Source organism: Bombina bombina, chromosome 1, assembly GCF_027579735.1.
Source record: "Bombina bombina isolate aBomBom1 chromosome 1, aBomBom1.pri, whole genome shotgun sequence".
Classification (NCBI taxonomy): domain Eukaryota; kingdom Metazoa; phylum Chordata; class Amphibia; order Anura; family Bombinatoridae; genus Bombina; species Bombina bombina.
In genome coordinates this window covers 1570467316-1570483504 of record NC_069499.1, presented here as the reverse complement: position 1 = coordinate 1570483504, position 16189 = coordinate 1570467316, and the positions used below count along the sequence as shown (strand labels likewise).

Sequence of the window (16189 nt, the reverse complement as noted above, 5' to 3'; positions counted from 1 at the left end):
TTTTGTGTCCTCCAGTTTTTCTGGGTGGAGCTCCCCGTGTTTTCTGATTGCACTCTTCTTAACGTGGCTTGTTGTTTTCTTCCCTCTTTTGAGTGGAGGTGGGAATCTGTTCCCTGGGCTTCGCCTTGTCTGCGACAGGTTAGTCTACCCAGGCGTGGGCGGTTTTTGTTGAGATTTCCTGCTCCTCCTTAGCCTTCAGGGTCCCGGATGAGGTGTTCTCTGAACCCTGGGGGAGGGGGGGGGGATTGGATCCTCTGGATGACCCCTCTGTTAGGGGCGAGTTTGTTTTAGGGATGATTGTTTTTTCCTGGTCTCCCTTCTCTGACTGCGGGATTTTTCGTTTGGGTGGCGCCCTCAGTCTATTTTGTGGTCTGGGGCGTTTGCCTTGGTCTCCTTCAGCTGGTTAGCTGGGAAAAAGGATTCTCCCTTTTTGGCCTTGCTTCTGCAGTTGTCTCTTGGACAAGCTTTTTAGCTGTCTATGGAGATGCTTTATGTTTTTCCTTTGGATCTCCTGGCATCTAATAGTCTTTTTGGGCTTCGAGAGCGGACCTTGGTTGACTTCCTGGAAGACCTGGTTTTGTTCCTCCTTCTGACTTGCTATTCCCTTTGGGAATTGTTAGTCTGGGTCCCCTAGTTGGTCTAAGCGGGTGTGGTTGGGATTTGCCTTTGAGAAACGGTGTCTTCGAGGTCTGTTGTCTCGGTTGCGTCTGCTCGTGGTCTCTAGCCAGGACTTGGGGACTGTCTGTTGATTTGTGTCCATGGGGCCGTTTTTTCAATTATATTTGTTCCCTGGTTTTCGGACGAAACAGGACTTTTTTCTCTGGGAATGTGATTTAGGTTGGTGTCTTAGTTTGGACCGCCTCTTACCCTCCCGTCTTAGCATTCAGTGTCCTCTTTGGCTTGGGTATAATTTTCCCACATGTAATGAATGCGACTGTGGACTCTTTCCCAATAGGAAGAAAAACATAACTTATACTTACCTGATAATTTAATTTTCTTCCGTGGGAAAGAGTCCACAGCCCCCCGCCCGTTTTTGAGGCGTTATTGTGTTTAATCTTCTGGCACATTTTCACTTTGATATTTCTTCCACTGTTCCTTGTTCCTTGGCAGAATGACTGGGGGATAGGGGAAGAGGGAGGAGTATTTGAGTCTTTGCCTCCTCCTGGTGGCCAGGTTCTTATTTCCCACAAGTAATGAATGCGGCTGTGGATTCTTTCCCACGGAAGAAAATGAAATTATCAGGTAAGCATAATTTATGTTTTTATAAAGTGACTTTCACTGAGATAACATCAAAAATAAACAATAAAAATAACATACAACTCCTCCACACTTATTTTCTTAAATGAAAATCGTTTACTTCACATCCAAAAAATAAAATTTATAAAATCAGTTCAATTGGTTCTAAAATGTTGCCCACAAGCATATGTATCACAATTGAATATAAAATATCTTATCACAAACAAACGTTATTCATTTTGCAGCATACACAAGCTTTTGCTATTTCAGACAGACAGACTCTGTTTCTTTTGCTAAAGTGTCGTTTCTAGTAAATCATGTATCCATTTAGATGTTTCACAAACTCTGTTTCACAATAAAATCACTTGAATATTTTTAGAAAAAAGAGGACCCTCTTAGTCTCTGTAGTGAGTAACAGTTCTTATGGCCACAATAGTTTTTTCGTGTGAAAGTTAATTTGCAAATTACTGGTAATTGCTATAACATAGACGGTACCCTCCTGTTTGCTTCCTTACTCCGTGTGCTCAGACCCTCTTGTACTTTACCTCTCTGTCTGACAAATGTGAACAGTGTGAAAGCGTCCAGCTCCCACAGCGTACTCTTAGGTCTCTGGACTTCCTGGGGGTGTGTACTGGTCTCTAGAGCTTCCTGATGCAGGTGATGGGTAATCCGTCCTGATTGACTCACTTCAGCGTTACTTTGCTACGCGTTTTAGCTGTTGTACACAGCCTTTCTCAAGTCTTGGTCCCCCTATTGGACTTATCCTGCGGGTCTGTCTGTTCTTCCTGGGCGATAACCTACGGGTTGCCTTATCTTTTATTTTCATCCAGTGAGGATGATTTTTATTTGGTTTCAAGCTCATGTTGTGGTGTGATGTTTCCTTCGGGAACTTTCCTCTCTGGAATTGATACTCACGATTTTGTTCGCTCTGGCTGCCCACTTAAAATTTCAGTGCTGTGGCTAAAAAAAAAAGAGCGCCTATTGGAGAACAGTTTAAATCGTTAGCTTGCCAACAAAAAATTCCTTTTGGCACAGCTAGATTTAAAAGTAAGTTACAGGGCATCGTCATTAGAAGTGATCAGTTAAAGGGACACTCAAGTCACAATTAAACTTCATGATTCAGATAGAGCATGCAATTTTAAACAACTTTCCAATTTACTTCCATTAACAAAATGTGCAGTCTTTTTATATTTACACTTTTTGAGTCACCAACTCCTACTGAGCATGTGCAAGAATTCACAGCATATACATATATGCATTTGTGATTGGCTGATGGCTGTCACATGATACAGGGGGAGTGGAAATAATAATAATAATCTACTGCTCATGTGAAGCTCAGACTAAGTGCTATTGCATTGTCTTCTTAGCATGCATTTGTTGATTATGCCAATCTACTGTATCTACTGGTTCTTTAAAGTTCATGTAAAATATTGCTTAGATTCTGGACCTAATTTTAAAACCTGTAAAGTTTCCCATCACTTTAAAGTTCTTTGAAAATTACTATATTACACACAGCCATTGTTTGCAGACGTTATAAAGCAAATCCCATGTTCAGAATTAAATCACAGGAACAGGGGGATACAATGAAGGATAAAACTATTGTTCTTTGTTTGTTTTTTTTAAACTGCACATAATGTAACTTTTTATATTACAATTTCAGTGTTGAATGTCCCTTTTTAAAGGGATATTAAACTGCTTTGCACAACCAAAAAAGTATATTAACTACTCACTGTTATTGCATTTCATCCTTTAACTACATTTTTTTACAAGTCAGTTCTCCGGTTTTTAATAGTTTTAATGTGTCAGATTACTGAGTAATATATTTAAAAAGCACTTGACAATATTATAGAGCAATGCAGCCACAGCAAACATGTACAGCTCCTGCTTTGTATCATGCACTTTGTACAGCCTCATTCATATGTAACTACTGTCAGTGTGTGTGTGAATACCTGAGCTCCAAAATGACTGCCCCCAGTACAAAGGGGTGGAGCTTCAACATCAGAAAACATTTCAGGGGTTAAATACGGATTTAAACTACAGCAGCAGGAGGAAAAGCAATTGCATTATGAGTAGTAGCCATTCTATGGTAATTGTGTCCAGCAGTTTAATGTCCCTTTAATATTATCACACTTTGTGATACATTTTTTTTAACAGATTGACGTTTCTGTGCAAATCAAAAACAGGAGAAATTGAATATCATTTTTGAAATTTCTGACAGGGCCAAGTGTAAAATTACATTCAGATGACTGCCATAATTAGAAACATGCACTGTTTTTTTTAATTTATTTTTTCCATATTGAAGCCAGTTTACCACGGTCTTAACTGGACATTAAACACAGATTTTACTTTCATGATTCATATAGAACATACCTTTTATATAATGTTTCTTTTTATCATGGTCTTCTTTGTAGGTAGGAAACACACACACACACATATATGTCTTGGTCACTATATGCAAACTCAAAAGCTTTAAGTTGTACGCTATCTAAATCGTGAAGGAGAAAAAAGGTTGGGTTTTCTTTCATAGAGGTGGTGAGAGTCCTCAAACCATTACTCCTAGGAATTACTCTTCCCTACCACAGTAGGAGGTGGCAAAGTTTCCCAAACTCCAGGAACTCTATAAAATCCCTCCCACCTCACTGGCACCTCAGTCTTGTCTTTGCTTCTGCTGGAGGAGGTTGAAGAATGAAGATGCACATTTGAGTCTTCAATGTGAGCGGTTCTCAGACTGAGTTGAGGCCCATTTCCCCTCACAGTACAGTGATTGTTGTAGGAATGTATTTGGAGTGTTGTTAATACCATATATTTCACCTATTGGGATTTAGTCACAAGCCTTTCCACAGTTGCAGGGACTTATCCTTTGCCTCCTTCTGTTGGTTCGTCAACATACTCGTATTCCAGAAACTCTGCTTTTAAGTTTCAGCATCATGGCACAAAAATGTCTCTCAGCATGAAAAATGTACAGGAACCATTAATCACCATCTTTACTTTACACAAATTGATAGCAATAATACACCTCAAAGTTTGCTCCACTCTGGTTCAGGTTAAGTGTTCATTTTACCATAACGTTCACATTTTCTTAGAATCTTTAAAAAAATGTATCCTTGACTGGTACATATAAGTTAATTCATAGGAAAACTAGCACAGAGCACAAGTTCACTTAGAGTACTGCATCATCTATTTGTTTTCCTGTGAATTAATTAAAATATTTATATATTTTAAGGTTCTATGGCACACTGCGCTTTATGGTAAAATGAATATATAATCTGTACCAGAGTGGAGGAAACTTTATATTGTTATATATATTTTTTAGGTGATTCCCCTTTCTTATAATTTTTTTTTTAATAATTTTGCTTCATGTTTTTGGCCTTGTACATGTTTGAGCGCTTAACAGCTTTTTCGTCTCCATAAGTTTCTGGTTCCCAAAATACTAAATTATACAGTCAACTTGTAATGCTTTATACAACTTTATTCCTCATTTAGTATTGCATTTGTGGTTAAAATCCCCAAACCTCTTGAAATTCCTTGACCTCACGTGTCAACAGATCTACTGGAAAAGTCTCGAGCAATACGACAAGCCAAGGATGAGAGAACCTTTCATATTTTCTATCAGCTGCTAGCTGGATCAGGGGAACATCTCAAATGTAAGCACTACCCACTTAACCCTAGCGTTCCTGTGTCCTACTGTTCATAATTTTGATGGAGGATGGGGAATGAAAAAATAGTTCTAATGGTTAGAAACGGTAGATTTAATAAAACACAATGCACAGATCTGCATGTTTCACCCCTACTGTGCACACCTCTACCCATCTAACATTTTATAACCCTGTGCACTCAATAGATAGTAATAAAAACACTTAGCTTTTGTTTTTGCTTTTTTAACATTTTCAAAGCAATCTCGTTTAAACACTATAGACAACTAACAAAGACTACCCTAATGCTGTCTAGCATAGGTTGGATTTTTTTGTAACCCTACACTGCATAAAACCATAGATTTCTAGTTACCAAGGTGGGTCACAATTATGAATTCAGTTATAAAATGTATAAAGTGTCTTGGGCCTGTAATCAATTGTATATTGCCAATTGCATTCAACATAGTAGCTGTAAGACCAGGGAAGTGATAATGCTTCAAAAAGTGTTTCATTAAACAAGTGCTATATTTCGCATTATTATGTTAAGACGGCATGGACCATCCTAACAGCGTGAAGGGGTTAATGCTCAAGGGTGGCATGGAACATCCTACCATATAAGCCATCCTGCAGCCCTCCCCCATTGACAAAATTGGGAATCTGATTGGGGGGCGTGCCTAGCAACATAGGCAGTCCCCCATGATCCGATCCCGGCCTTGAAATCGCATAGACTATTTCTATGATTTCATTTTTACTGCAAGTGTTTACAGCACAACTTAGTTCCTATGTTACCACTTTAGTATCTTCTCGAAGGGGTTAAACTATGAAGAAATGACTATTAAAGACAACAAATTTGAAACATAGCGTTCGGTTCCAGAATGAAGACGCAATAAATGTGCTTTTATATTAGGCTTGTGCAAACATTTGTTTGTTAAACAAATAATTAATTTAAACTAATTTTGACCGAAATGTGTTCATCAACTAAACAAATTTAGATCATTCACTAAACAAGCTAATGAATGAATATAAAATGTTTTAGATTTCTCCACTAAACTAAAAGAATAAAATTTGTTTAATTGTTGAATGCCTTTCAGACAAAATTAGTTCTAATTCATTGTTCATTTTGTAAAAACAAACACATATTTGCACGTCTAGCGTATATGTATAGTGTCAACTCCAAGTATTATCTGTATGCTGCACTCAATGCAGAATGCCCATAACCAATCTCTGCTGGACCAGTTGCTGCTCATGTTTGCCTGTGGGAAGATCACGGAACAAGGTCGCAAATAAATGCAAGCACTGTGTGGTGTGTGAGGTTTTGTGAGTTTAAGTGGAGCGCAATATTGTACTCACTCAAGCGCGATACTTGCGCTCCATTAAGTAATACCATCACATGCAAATGTGCGCTGGTATGACAAATACAGCGCAATGCGACCGCAACCTTGCATTCACATTGCTGCAAGCCCAAGCGCTCACAAGAGCGTGCTTCCATAGGCTCCAATGGAAGCCTCATTTTTCATGCCAACAGCCACGGCAAACAGCCTAGCGCACTTGTAATGGCTGGTTATTTAACTTGCACCTGTAATCAAGCAAATCTGCCCCTTTACGAGCGCATGTTAAGATAGCGCCTTCCGTGTAATCTATCCCTTAGTCTTTAGTTTTCCTACTCTGCAGTATTGGTGATGAGTGTATTTCTGAGAATTAAAGATATATAAAATGCATCATCCTTGCAGGTGGACAGGTTGGCAGGTAGTGAACCTCTCCGCTTGCGATGTTGTGTCTGCATGGTGGGGTTAAACATTGCAGAAGAAGATTCTTGTACAATGCTGCCCCCTGCTCCTGTGTCGATCACCCTGAACGAGCGAGTGTTGGGGTGGTTGATCTCGCCACCTCTGCCGTGGAGGAGAGGCTGAAGAAGCATTGGCTGCAGGTTCTCTTATGCACCTACACCGCACAGCACAGCTGTGAATACGGCTTCATAAATCTACCCCAAGTGACATTGTATGTTAAAGGGGCATGAAATTCAAATGTTTACTTTGATATATCTTAGAGAGTATTTCTTCTGTTAAGTGTGATCAGTCCACGGGTCATCATTACTTCTGGGATATTACTCCTCCCCAACAGGAAGTGCAAGAGGATTCACCCAGCAGAGCTGCATATAGCTCCTCCCCTCTACGTCACTCCCAGTCATTCTCTTGCACCCAACGACTAGATAGGATGTGTGAGAGGACTATGGTGATTATACTTAGTTTTATATCTTCAATCAAAAGTTTGTTATTTTAAAATAGCACCGGAGTGTGTTATTACCTCTCTGGCAGAGTTTGAAGAAGAATCTACCAGAGTTTTGCTATGATTTTAGCCGGAGTAGTTAAGATCATATTGCTGTTCTCGGCCATCTGAGGAGTGAGGTAAACTTCAGATCAGGGGACAGCGGGCAGATGAATCTGCATAGAGGTATGTAGCAGTTTTTATTTTCTGACAATGGAATTGATGAGAAAATCCTGCCATACCGATATAATGTCATGTATGTATACTTTACACTTCAGTATTCTGGGGAATGGTACTTCACTAGAATTACACTGTAAGAAATACATAAAGCTGTTTAATAACTAGAGATTATGTTTAACGTTTTTGCTGGAATGTAAAATCGTTTTCATTTGCTGAGGTACTGTGTGAATAAATGTTTGGGCACTATTTTTCCACTTGGCAGTTGCTTAATCTGTTTTTCTGACAGTTTCTGTTCTCCCTCACTGCTGTGTGTGAGGGGGAGGGGCCGTTTTTTGGCGCTTTTACTATGCATCAAATATTTCAGTCAGCAACTCATTGTATTCCCTGCATGATCCGGTTCATCTCTACAGAGCTCAGGGGTCTTCAAAACTTATTTTGAGGGAGGTAATTTCTCTCAGCAGAGCTGTGAGAATTATAGTTTGACTGAGATAAAAAACGTTTATTCTGTAATTTGTTTCCTGCTTTCAGAATTTGTTATCTTGCTAATGGGATTAAACCTTTGCTAAAGTTGTGTTTACAAGGATTGAGGCTATAACTGTTTCAATTTATTAATTTTCAACTGTCATAGATTTTCTGTGCTTCTTAAAGGCACAGTACGTTTTAATATTATTCTAATTGAATTGTATTTCCAAGTTGCAAGTTTATTTGCTAGTGTGTTAAACATGTCTGATTCAGAGGATGATACCTGTGTCATTTGTTGCAATGCCAAAGTGGAGCCCAATAGAAATTTATGTACTAACTGTATTGATGCTACTTTAAATAAAAGTCAATCTGTACAAATTGAACAAATTTCACCAAACAACGAGGGGAGAGTTATGCCGACTAACTCGCCTCACGTGTCAGTACCTACATCTCCCGCTCAGAGGGAGGTGCGTGATATTGTAGCGCCGAGTACATCTGGGCGGCCATTACAAATCACATTACAGGATATGGCTACTGTTATGACTGAGGTTTTGGCTAAATTACCAGAACTAAGAGGTAAGCGTGATCACTCTGGGGTGAGAACAGAGTGCGCTGATAATATTAGGGCCATGTCAGACACTGCGTCACAGGTGGCAGAACATGAGGACGGAGAACTTCATTCTGTGGGTGACGGTTCTGATCCAAACAGACTGGATTCAGATATTTCAAATTTTAAATTTAAACTGGAAAACCTCTGTGTATTACTAGGGGAGGTGTTAGCGGCTCTGAATGATTGTAACACAGTTGCAATACCAGAGAAAATGTGTAGGTTGGATAAATATTTTGCGGTACCGACGAGTACTGAGGTTTTTCCTATACCTAAGAGACTTGCTGAAATTGTTACTAAGGAGTGGGATAGACCCGGTGTGCCGTTCTCACCCCCTCCGATATTTAGAAAAATGTTTCCAATAGACGCCACCACAAGGGACTTATGGCAAACGGTCCCTAAGGTGGAGGGAGCAGTTTCTACCTTAGCTAAGCGTACCACTATCCCGGTGGAGGATAGCTGTGCTTTTTCAGATCCAATGGATAAAAAGTTAGAGGGTTACCTTAAGAAAATGTTTGTTCAACAAGGTTTTATATTGCAATCCCTTGCATGCATTGCGCCGATCACGGCTGCAGCGGCATTCTGGATTGAGTCTCTGGAAGAGAACATTGGTTCAGCTACTCTGGACGACATTACGGACAGGCTTAGAGTCCTTAAACTAGCTAATTCATTCATTTCGGAGGCCGTAGTACATCTTACTAAACTTACGGCGAAGAATTCAGGATTCGCCATTCAGGCACGCAGGGCGCTGTGGCTAAAATCCTGGTCAGCTGATGTTACTTCTAAGTCTAAATTGCTTAATATACCTTTCAAAGGGCAGACCTTATTCGGGCCCGGGTTGAAAGAGATTATCGCTGACATTACAGGAGGTAAAGGCCATGCCCTGCCTCAGGACAAAGCCAAGACTAGACAGTCTAATTTTCGTTCCTTTCGTAATTTCAAAGCAGGAGCAGCATCAACTTCCTCTGCACCAAAACAGGAAGGAGCTGTTGCTCGCTACAGACAAGGCTGGAAACCTAACCAGTCCTGGAACAAGGGCAAGCAGACTAGGAAACCTGCTGCTGCCCCTAAAACAGCATGAATTGAGGGCCCCCGATCCGGGATCGGATCTAGTGGGGGGCAGACTTTCTCTCTTCGCCCAGGCTTGGGCAAGAGATGTTCAGGATCCCTGGGCGCTAGAGATAATATCTCAGGGATACCTTCTGGACTTCAAATACTCTCCTCCAAGAGAGAGATTTCATCTGTCAAGATTGTCAACAATCCAGACAAAGAAAGAGGCGTTTCTACGCTGCGTACAAGAGCTCTTGTTAATGGGAGTAATCCATCCAGTTCCACGATCGGAACAGGGACAGGGGTTTTACTCAAATCTGTTTGTGGTTCCCAAAAAAGAGGGAACTTTCAGACCAATCCTGGACTTAAAGATCCTAAACAAATTCCTAAGAGTTCCATCGTTCAAGATGGAGACTATTCGGACAATTTTACCTATGATCCAAGAGGGTCAATACATGACCACTGTAGATTTAAAAGATGCTTACCTTCACATACCGATTCACAAAGATCATTATCGGTACCTAAGGTTTGCCTTCCTAGACAGGCATTACCAGTTTGTGGCTCTTCCATTCGGATTGGCTACAGCTCCAAGAATCTTCACAAAGGTTCTGGGTGCTCTTCTGGCGGTACTAAGACCGCGGGGAATCTCGGTAGCTCCATACCTAGACGACATTCTGATACAAGCTTCAAGCTTTCAAACTGCCAAGTCTCATACAGAGTTAGTGCTGGCATTTCTAAGGTCACATGGATGGAAGGTGAACGAAAAGAAAAGTTCACTCGTTCCACTCACAAGAGTTCCCTTCCTGGGGACTCTTATAGATTCTGTAGAAATGAAGATTTACCTGACAGAGGACAGGCTAACAAGACTTCAAAGTGCTTGCCGCACCCTTCATTCCATTCAACACCCGTCAGTGGCTCAATGCATGGAGGTAATCGGCTTAATGGTAGCGGCAATGGACATAGTACCCTTTGCACGCTTACACCTCAGACCACTGCAACTGTGCATGCTAAGTCAGTGGAATGGGGATTACTCAGACTTATCCCCTTCTCTGAATCTGGATCAAGAGACCAGAAATTCTCTTCTATGGTGGCTTTCTCGGCCACATCTGTCCAGGGGGATGCCATTCAGCAGACCAGACTGGACAATTGTAACAACAGACGCCAGCCTTCTAGGTTGGGGTGCCGTCTGGAATTCTCTGAAGGCTCAGGGACAATGGAGTCAGGAGGAGAGTCTCCTGCCAATAAACATTCTGGAATTGAGAGCAGTTCTCAATGCCCTCCTGGCTTGGCCCCAGTTGACAACTTGGGGGTTCATCAGGTTTCAGTCGGACAACATCACGACTGTAGCTTACATCAACCATCAGGGAGGGACAAGAAGCTCCCTAGCTATGATGGAAGTATCAAAGATAATTTGCTGGGCAGAGTCTCACTCTTGCCACCTGTCAGCAATCCACATCCCGGGAGTGGAGAACTGGGAGGCGGATTTCTTAAGTCGTCAGACTTTTCATCCGGGGGAGTGGGAACTTCATCCGGAGGTCTTTGCCCAAATACTTCGACGTTGGGGCAAACCAGAGATAGATCTCATGGCGTCTCGACAGAACGCCAAGCTTCCTCGTTACGGGTCCAGATCCAGGGATCCAGGAGCAGTCCTGATAGATGCTCTGACAGCACCTTGGGACTTCAGGATGGCTTACGTGTTTCCACCCTTCCCGTTGCTTCCTCGATTGATTGCCAGAATCAAACAAGAGAGAGCATCAGTGATTCTAATAGCACCTGCGTGGCCACGCAGGACTTGGTATGCAGACCTGGTGGACATGTCATCCTGTCCACCTTGGTCTCTACCTCTGAAACAGGACCTTCTGATACAGGGTCCCTTCAAACATCAAAATCTAACTTCTCTGAAGCTGACTGCTTGGAAATTGAACGCTTGATTTTATCAAGACGTGGATTTTCTGAGTCAGTTATTGATACCTTAATACAGGCTAGGAAACCTGTTACCAGAAAGATTTACCATAAGATATGGCGTAAATACCTATATTGGTGTGAATCCAAAGGTTACTCTTGGAGTAAGGTTAGGATTCCTAGGATATTGTCTTTTCTACAAGAAGGTTTAGAAAAGGGTTTATCTGCTAGTTCATTAAAGGGACAGATCTCAGCTCTGTCCATTCTGTTACACAAACGTCTGTCAGAAGTTCCTGACGTCCAGGCTTTTTGTCAGGCTTTGGCCAGAATTAAGCCTGTGTTTAAAACTGTTGCTCCACCATGGAGTTTAAACCTTGTTCTTAATGTTTTACAGGGCGTTCCGTTTGAACCCCTTCATTCCATTGATATAAAGTTGTTATCTTGGAAAGTTCTATTTTTAATGGCTATTTCCTCGGCTCGAAGAGTCTCTGAATTATCAGCCTTACATTGTGATTCTCCTTATTTGATTTTTCATTCGGATAAGGTAGTCCTGCGTACTAAACCTGGGTTCTTACCTAAGGTAGTTACTAACAGGAATATCAATCAAGAGATTGTTGTTCCTTCTTTATGCCCAAATCCTTCTTCAAAGAAGGAACGTCTACTGCACAACCTGGATGTAGTCCGTGCTCTAAAATTTTACTTACAGGCAACTAAGGAATTTCGACAAACGTCTTCTCTGTTTGTCATTTACTCTGGGCAGAGGAGAGGTCAAAAAGCTTCCGCTACCTCTCTTTCTTTTTGGCTTCGTAGCATAATTCGTTTAGCTTATGAGACTGCTGGACAGCAGCCTCCTGAAAGAATTACAGCTCATTCTACTAGAGCTGTGGCTTCCACTTGGGCCTTCAAGAATGAGGCCTCTGTTGAACAGATTTGCAAGGCTGCAACTTGGTCTTCGCTTCATACTTTTTCCAAATTTTACAAATTTGACACTTTTGCTTCATCGGAGGCTATTTTTGGGAGAAAGGTTCTTCAGGCAGTGGTTCCTTCTGTATAAAGAGCCTGCCTATCCCTCCCGTCATCCGTGTACTTTTGCTTTGGTATTGGTATCCCAGAAGTAATGATGACTTGTGGACTGATCACACTTAACAGAAGAAAACATAATTTATGCTTACCTGATAAATTCCTTTCTTCTGTAGTGTGATCAGTCCACGGCCCGCCCTGTTTTTAAGGCAAGTAAATATTTTTTAATTTATACTCCAGTCACCACTTCACCCTTGGCTTTTCCTTTCTCGTTGGTCCTTGGTCGAATGACTGGGAGTGACGTAGAGGGGAGGAGCTATATGCAGCTCTGCTGGGTGAATCCTCTTGCACTTCCTGTTGGGGAGGAGTAATATCCCAGAAGTAATGATGACCCGTGGACTGATCACACTACAGAAGAAAGGAATTTATCAGGTAAGCATAAATTATGTTTTTGCACAGAATTATACGTAGCTTTGTTTTTTAATTAATATTCCTGTGCTAAATCAACTAACTTTTGTGTAGGAGCTGCACGTGTCAGCCAATGAGTCCCAGAACACAGTTGTACGCAGATTTCAACAGCTTTTATTGAAGCTTCTTAACTGCTGCTATCTCTTTTAGTTGATAGATTTTTTTTGTTTAGCACAGTGTCTGTTTAATACCCTTTCCCCAATTAAAGGGACATAAAAGGGCAAAAGTGAATGCTCTAATCTGTTAGATGATAATACTGTTTATAAGGGGTTAAACACATAGTTAGTCAGCTGCAGAGCAGCAGTGAGCTACTAGGAAATAGCTGAACACATCTGATAACTCCCTGTAGTGCATTGCTGACGCAGAGCCTATCTACATATGCTTTTACCATGAGAATGAAGTAAATTAACAAAAGTTCATTGAAAAGGCTCTAACACTGAATGCTCTATCTGACCCATGAAAGTTTTTAATTTTGCTTTTCATGTCCTTTTTACTTCCTCAAGAGATGACCATGTGTGTAGTGTGTTCTAATCGTGTGCTTCTCTTTGTAGCCGACTTGCTGCTTGAAGGTTTCAACAACTACAGTTTTGTCAACAATGGTTACATCCCCATACCAGGACAGCAGGATAAGGATAACTTCCAGGAGACTATGGAGGCCATGCACATTATGGGATTCTCGCATGAGGAGATATTGTGTAAGTACCACATCTGCCTCTACTTGATTTCACACACTATCATGTGACCTTTCAACAGTCTCCCAATGTCACCCCATTCTGCACTTATAACTAATCTGTCAGAGAAAACCTTCCCCTTGGTATCTGCTAGTTTTAACTGACATTTTACTCTTACTAGTGCCTATTTCTTTCATGTAATTAGCAAGAGTCCATGAGCTAGTGACGTATGGGATATACATTCCTACCAGGAGGGGCAAAGTTTCCCAAACCTCAAAATGCCTATAAATACACCCCTCACCACACCCACAAATCAGTTTTACAAACTTTGCCTCCCGTGGAGGTGGTGAAGTAAGTTTGTGCTAGATTCTACGTTGATATGCGCTCCGCAGCAGGCTGGAGCCCGGTTTTCCTCTCAGCGTGCAGTGAATGTCAGAGGGATGTGAAGAGAGTATTGCCTATTTGAATTCAATGATCTACTTCTACGGGGTCTATTTCATAGGTTCTCTGTTATCGGTCGTAGAGATTCATCTCTTACCTCCCTTTTCAGATCGACGATATACTCTTATATATACCATTACCTCTACTGATTCTCATTTCAGTACTGGTTTGGCTTTCTACTACATGTAGATGAGTGTCCTGGGGTAAGTAAGTCTTATTTTTGTGACACTCTAAGCTATGGTTGGGCACTTTTATATAAAGTTCTAAATATGTGTTTAAACATTTATTTGCCTTGATTCAGGATGTTCAATATTCCTTATTTCAGACAGTCAGTTTCATTATTTGGGATAATGCATTTGAATAATCAATTTTTTTTCTTACCTAATCCTAAGAATTCTAAGGAAAGATCGTTGCATTCTTTGGATGTAGTTAGAGCTTTGAAATATTATGTTGAAGCTACTAAAAATTTCCGAAAGACTTCTAGTCTATTTGTTATCTTTTCCGGTTCTAGGAAAGGTCAGAAGGCCTCTGCCATTTCTTTGGCGTCTTGGTTAAAGTCTTTAATTCATCATGCTTATGTCGAGTCGGGTAAAACTCTGCCTCAAAGGATTACAGCTCATTCTACTAGGTCAGTTTCTACTTCCCTGGCGTTTAGGAATGAAGCTTCGGTTGATCAGATTTGCAAAGCAGCAACTTTGTCTTCTTTGCATACTTTTACTAAATTCTATCATTTTGATGTGTTTTCTTCTTCTGAAGCAGTTTTTGGTAGAAAAGTACTTCAGGCAGCTGTTTCAGTTTGATTCTTCTGCTTATAATTTCAGTTTTTTTCATTATAAGATTTAAACTTTGTTTTGGGTGTGGATTATTTTCAGCGGAATTGGCTGTCTTTATTTTATCCCTCCCTCTCTAGTGACTCTTGCGTGGAAGATCCACATCTTGGGTAATCATTATCCCATACGTCACTAGCTCATGGACTCTTGCTAATTACATGAAAGAAAACATAATTTATGTAAGAACTTACCTGATAAATTCATTTCTTTCATATTAGCAAGAGTCCATGAGGCCCACCCTTTTTTGTGGTGGTTATGATTTTTTTGTATAAAGCACAATTATTCCAATTCCTTATTTTTTATGCTTTCGCACTTTTTTCTTGTCACCCCACTTCTTGGCTATGCGTTAAACTGATTTGTGGGTGTGGTGAGGGGTGTATTTATAGGCATTTTGAGGTTTGGGAAACTTTGCCCCTCCTGGTAGGAATGTATATCCCATACGTCACTAGCTCATGGACTCTTGCTAATATGAAAGAAATGAATTTATCAGGTAAGTTCTTACATAAATTATGTTTTCTTTGAGTTCCTGCTGCTTACCACTGATGTGCTTATGGTACTTTCCTTGCTGGTCATTGTTTAGAGTAACCTGGCTTCAGTCATCATGTGACAAATCTGTCAGGGCTGCGCAGGCCACAGGACAGTTCAGTTGGGGGAAACTTATTGTTCATAGGACAAAATCATTCGGTTCTCTTCTGGTCCCAGTACAGGTCACTAATGTGCTATGCTTGTTTCAGATTCCTTGTTTGTCATGTCAGATACAATACAGAAGCCTGAGTTAATAACCTGGTCCTATACAGATTTCTGGTTTCCAGTACTGAGCACTAGGCTGTTTAATGGGTCCTTGTGCACATCCTAGAGGGGTGCTGTACTGGGCCCAGGACAGATCTCTCTGTCTTTGGTTCTTTAATAATTAGATACTTTGCTAATTCTGCAACAGAATATGTGTGTGTGTATTTGTGTGTTTGTATGTGCTGTATATAAATCAGCTCACATAATTCATTATTGTATACTTGTCAGTACACCTTAGCACAAATAGCACTTTAGCAGGGGTTCTGGCAAAAGATATGCAAGGTACAGAATGCATCAACATTGTTTCCTCTGTTCTAAGCACAGATTCCCTTATGCTAGTGCAGTGCTGCTCTAGACAGTGTATCAGGAGGTATAGCAATAACAATCGCACTTGGACAGCTGTTTCAGCCTTATCAACATGTGGTAGATACCTGCATTATAACGGAGTATAGGGCATACAAACCTGTGTCAATGAGTAAAAACCCCTCCACTGTGAGTATAGTGACACAAAATAGAGCATTGTACTTTATTCTACAGAAGACCTGAACTTACCAGTATTTTATACTGAACCAGATGAAGTGAAGCTGCTTTTTTTTTCTCATTGGAACCACCAACTGTAATGAAAAGTTTGCTACC

The 16189-nt window shown here is 40.8% G+C and overlaps 1 protein-coding gene across 1 annotated transcript in view; it reads left to right on the top strand.

Annotated features, from left to right (window-relative positions):
* The window catches only part of MYH10 (myosin heavy chain 10), a gene marked incomplete in the record, with an annotated part of 607379 nt that overhangs the window by 314684 nt on the left and 276506 nt on the right, over positions 1–16189 (top strand). The window contains 2 exon segments of the mRNA XM_053709890.1: positions 4782–4880; positions 13374–13517. Coding sequence (XP_053565865.1) covers positions 4782–4880; positions 13374–13517 — 243 coding nt within the window.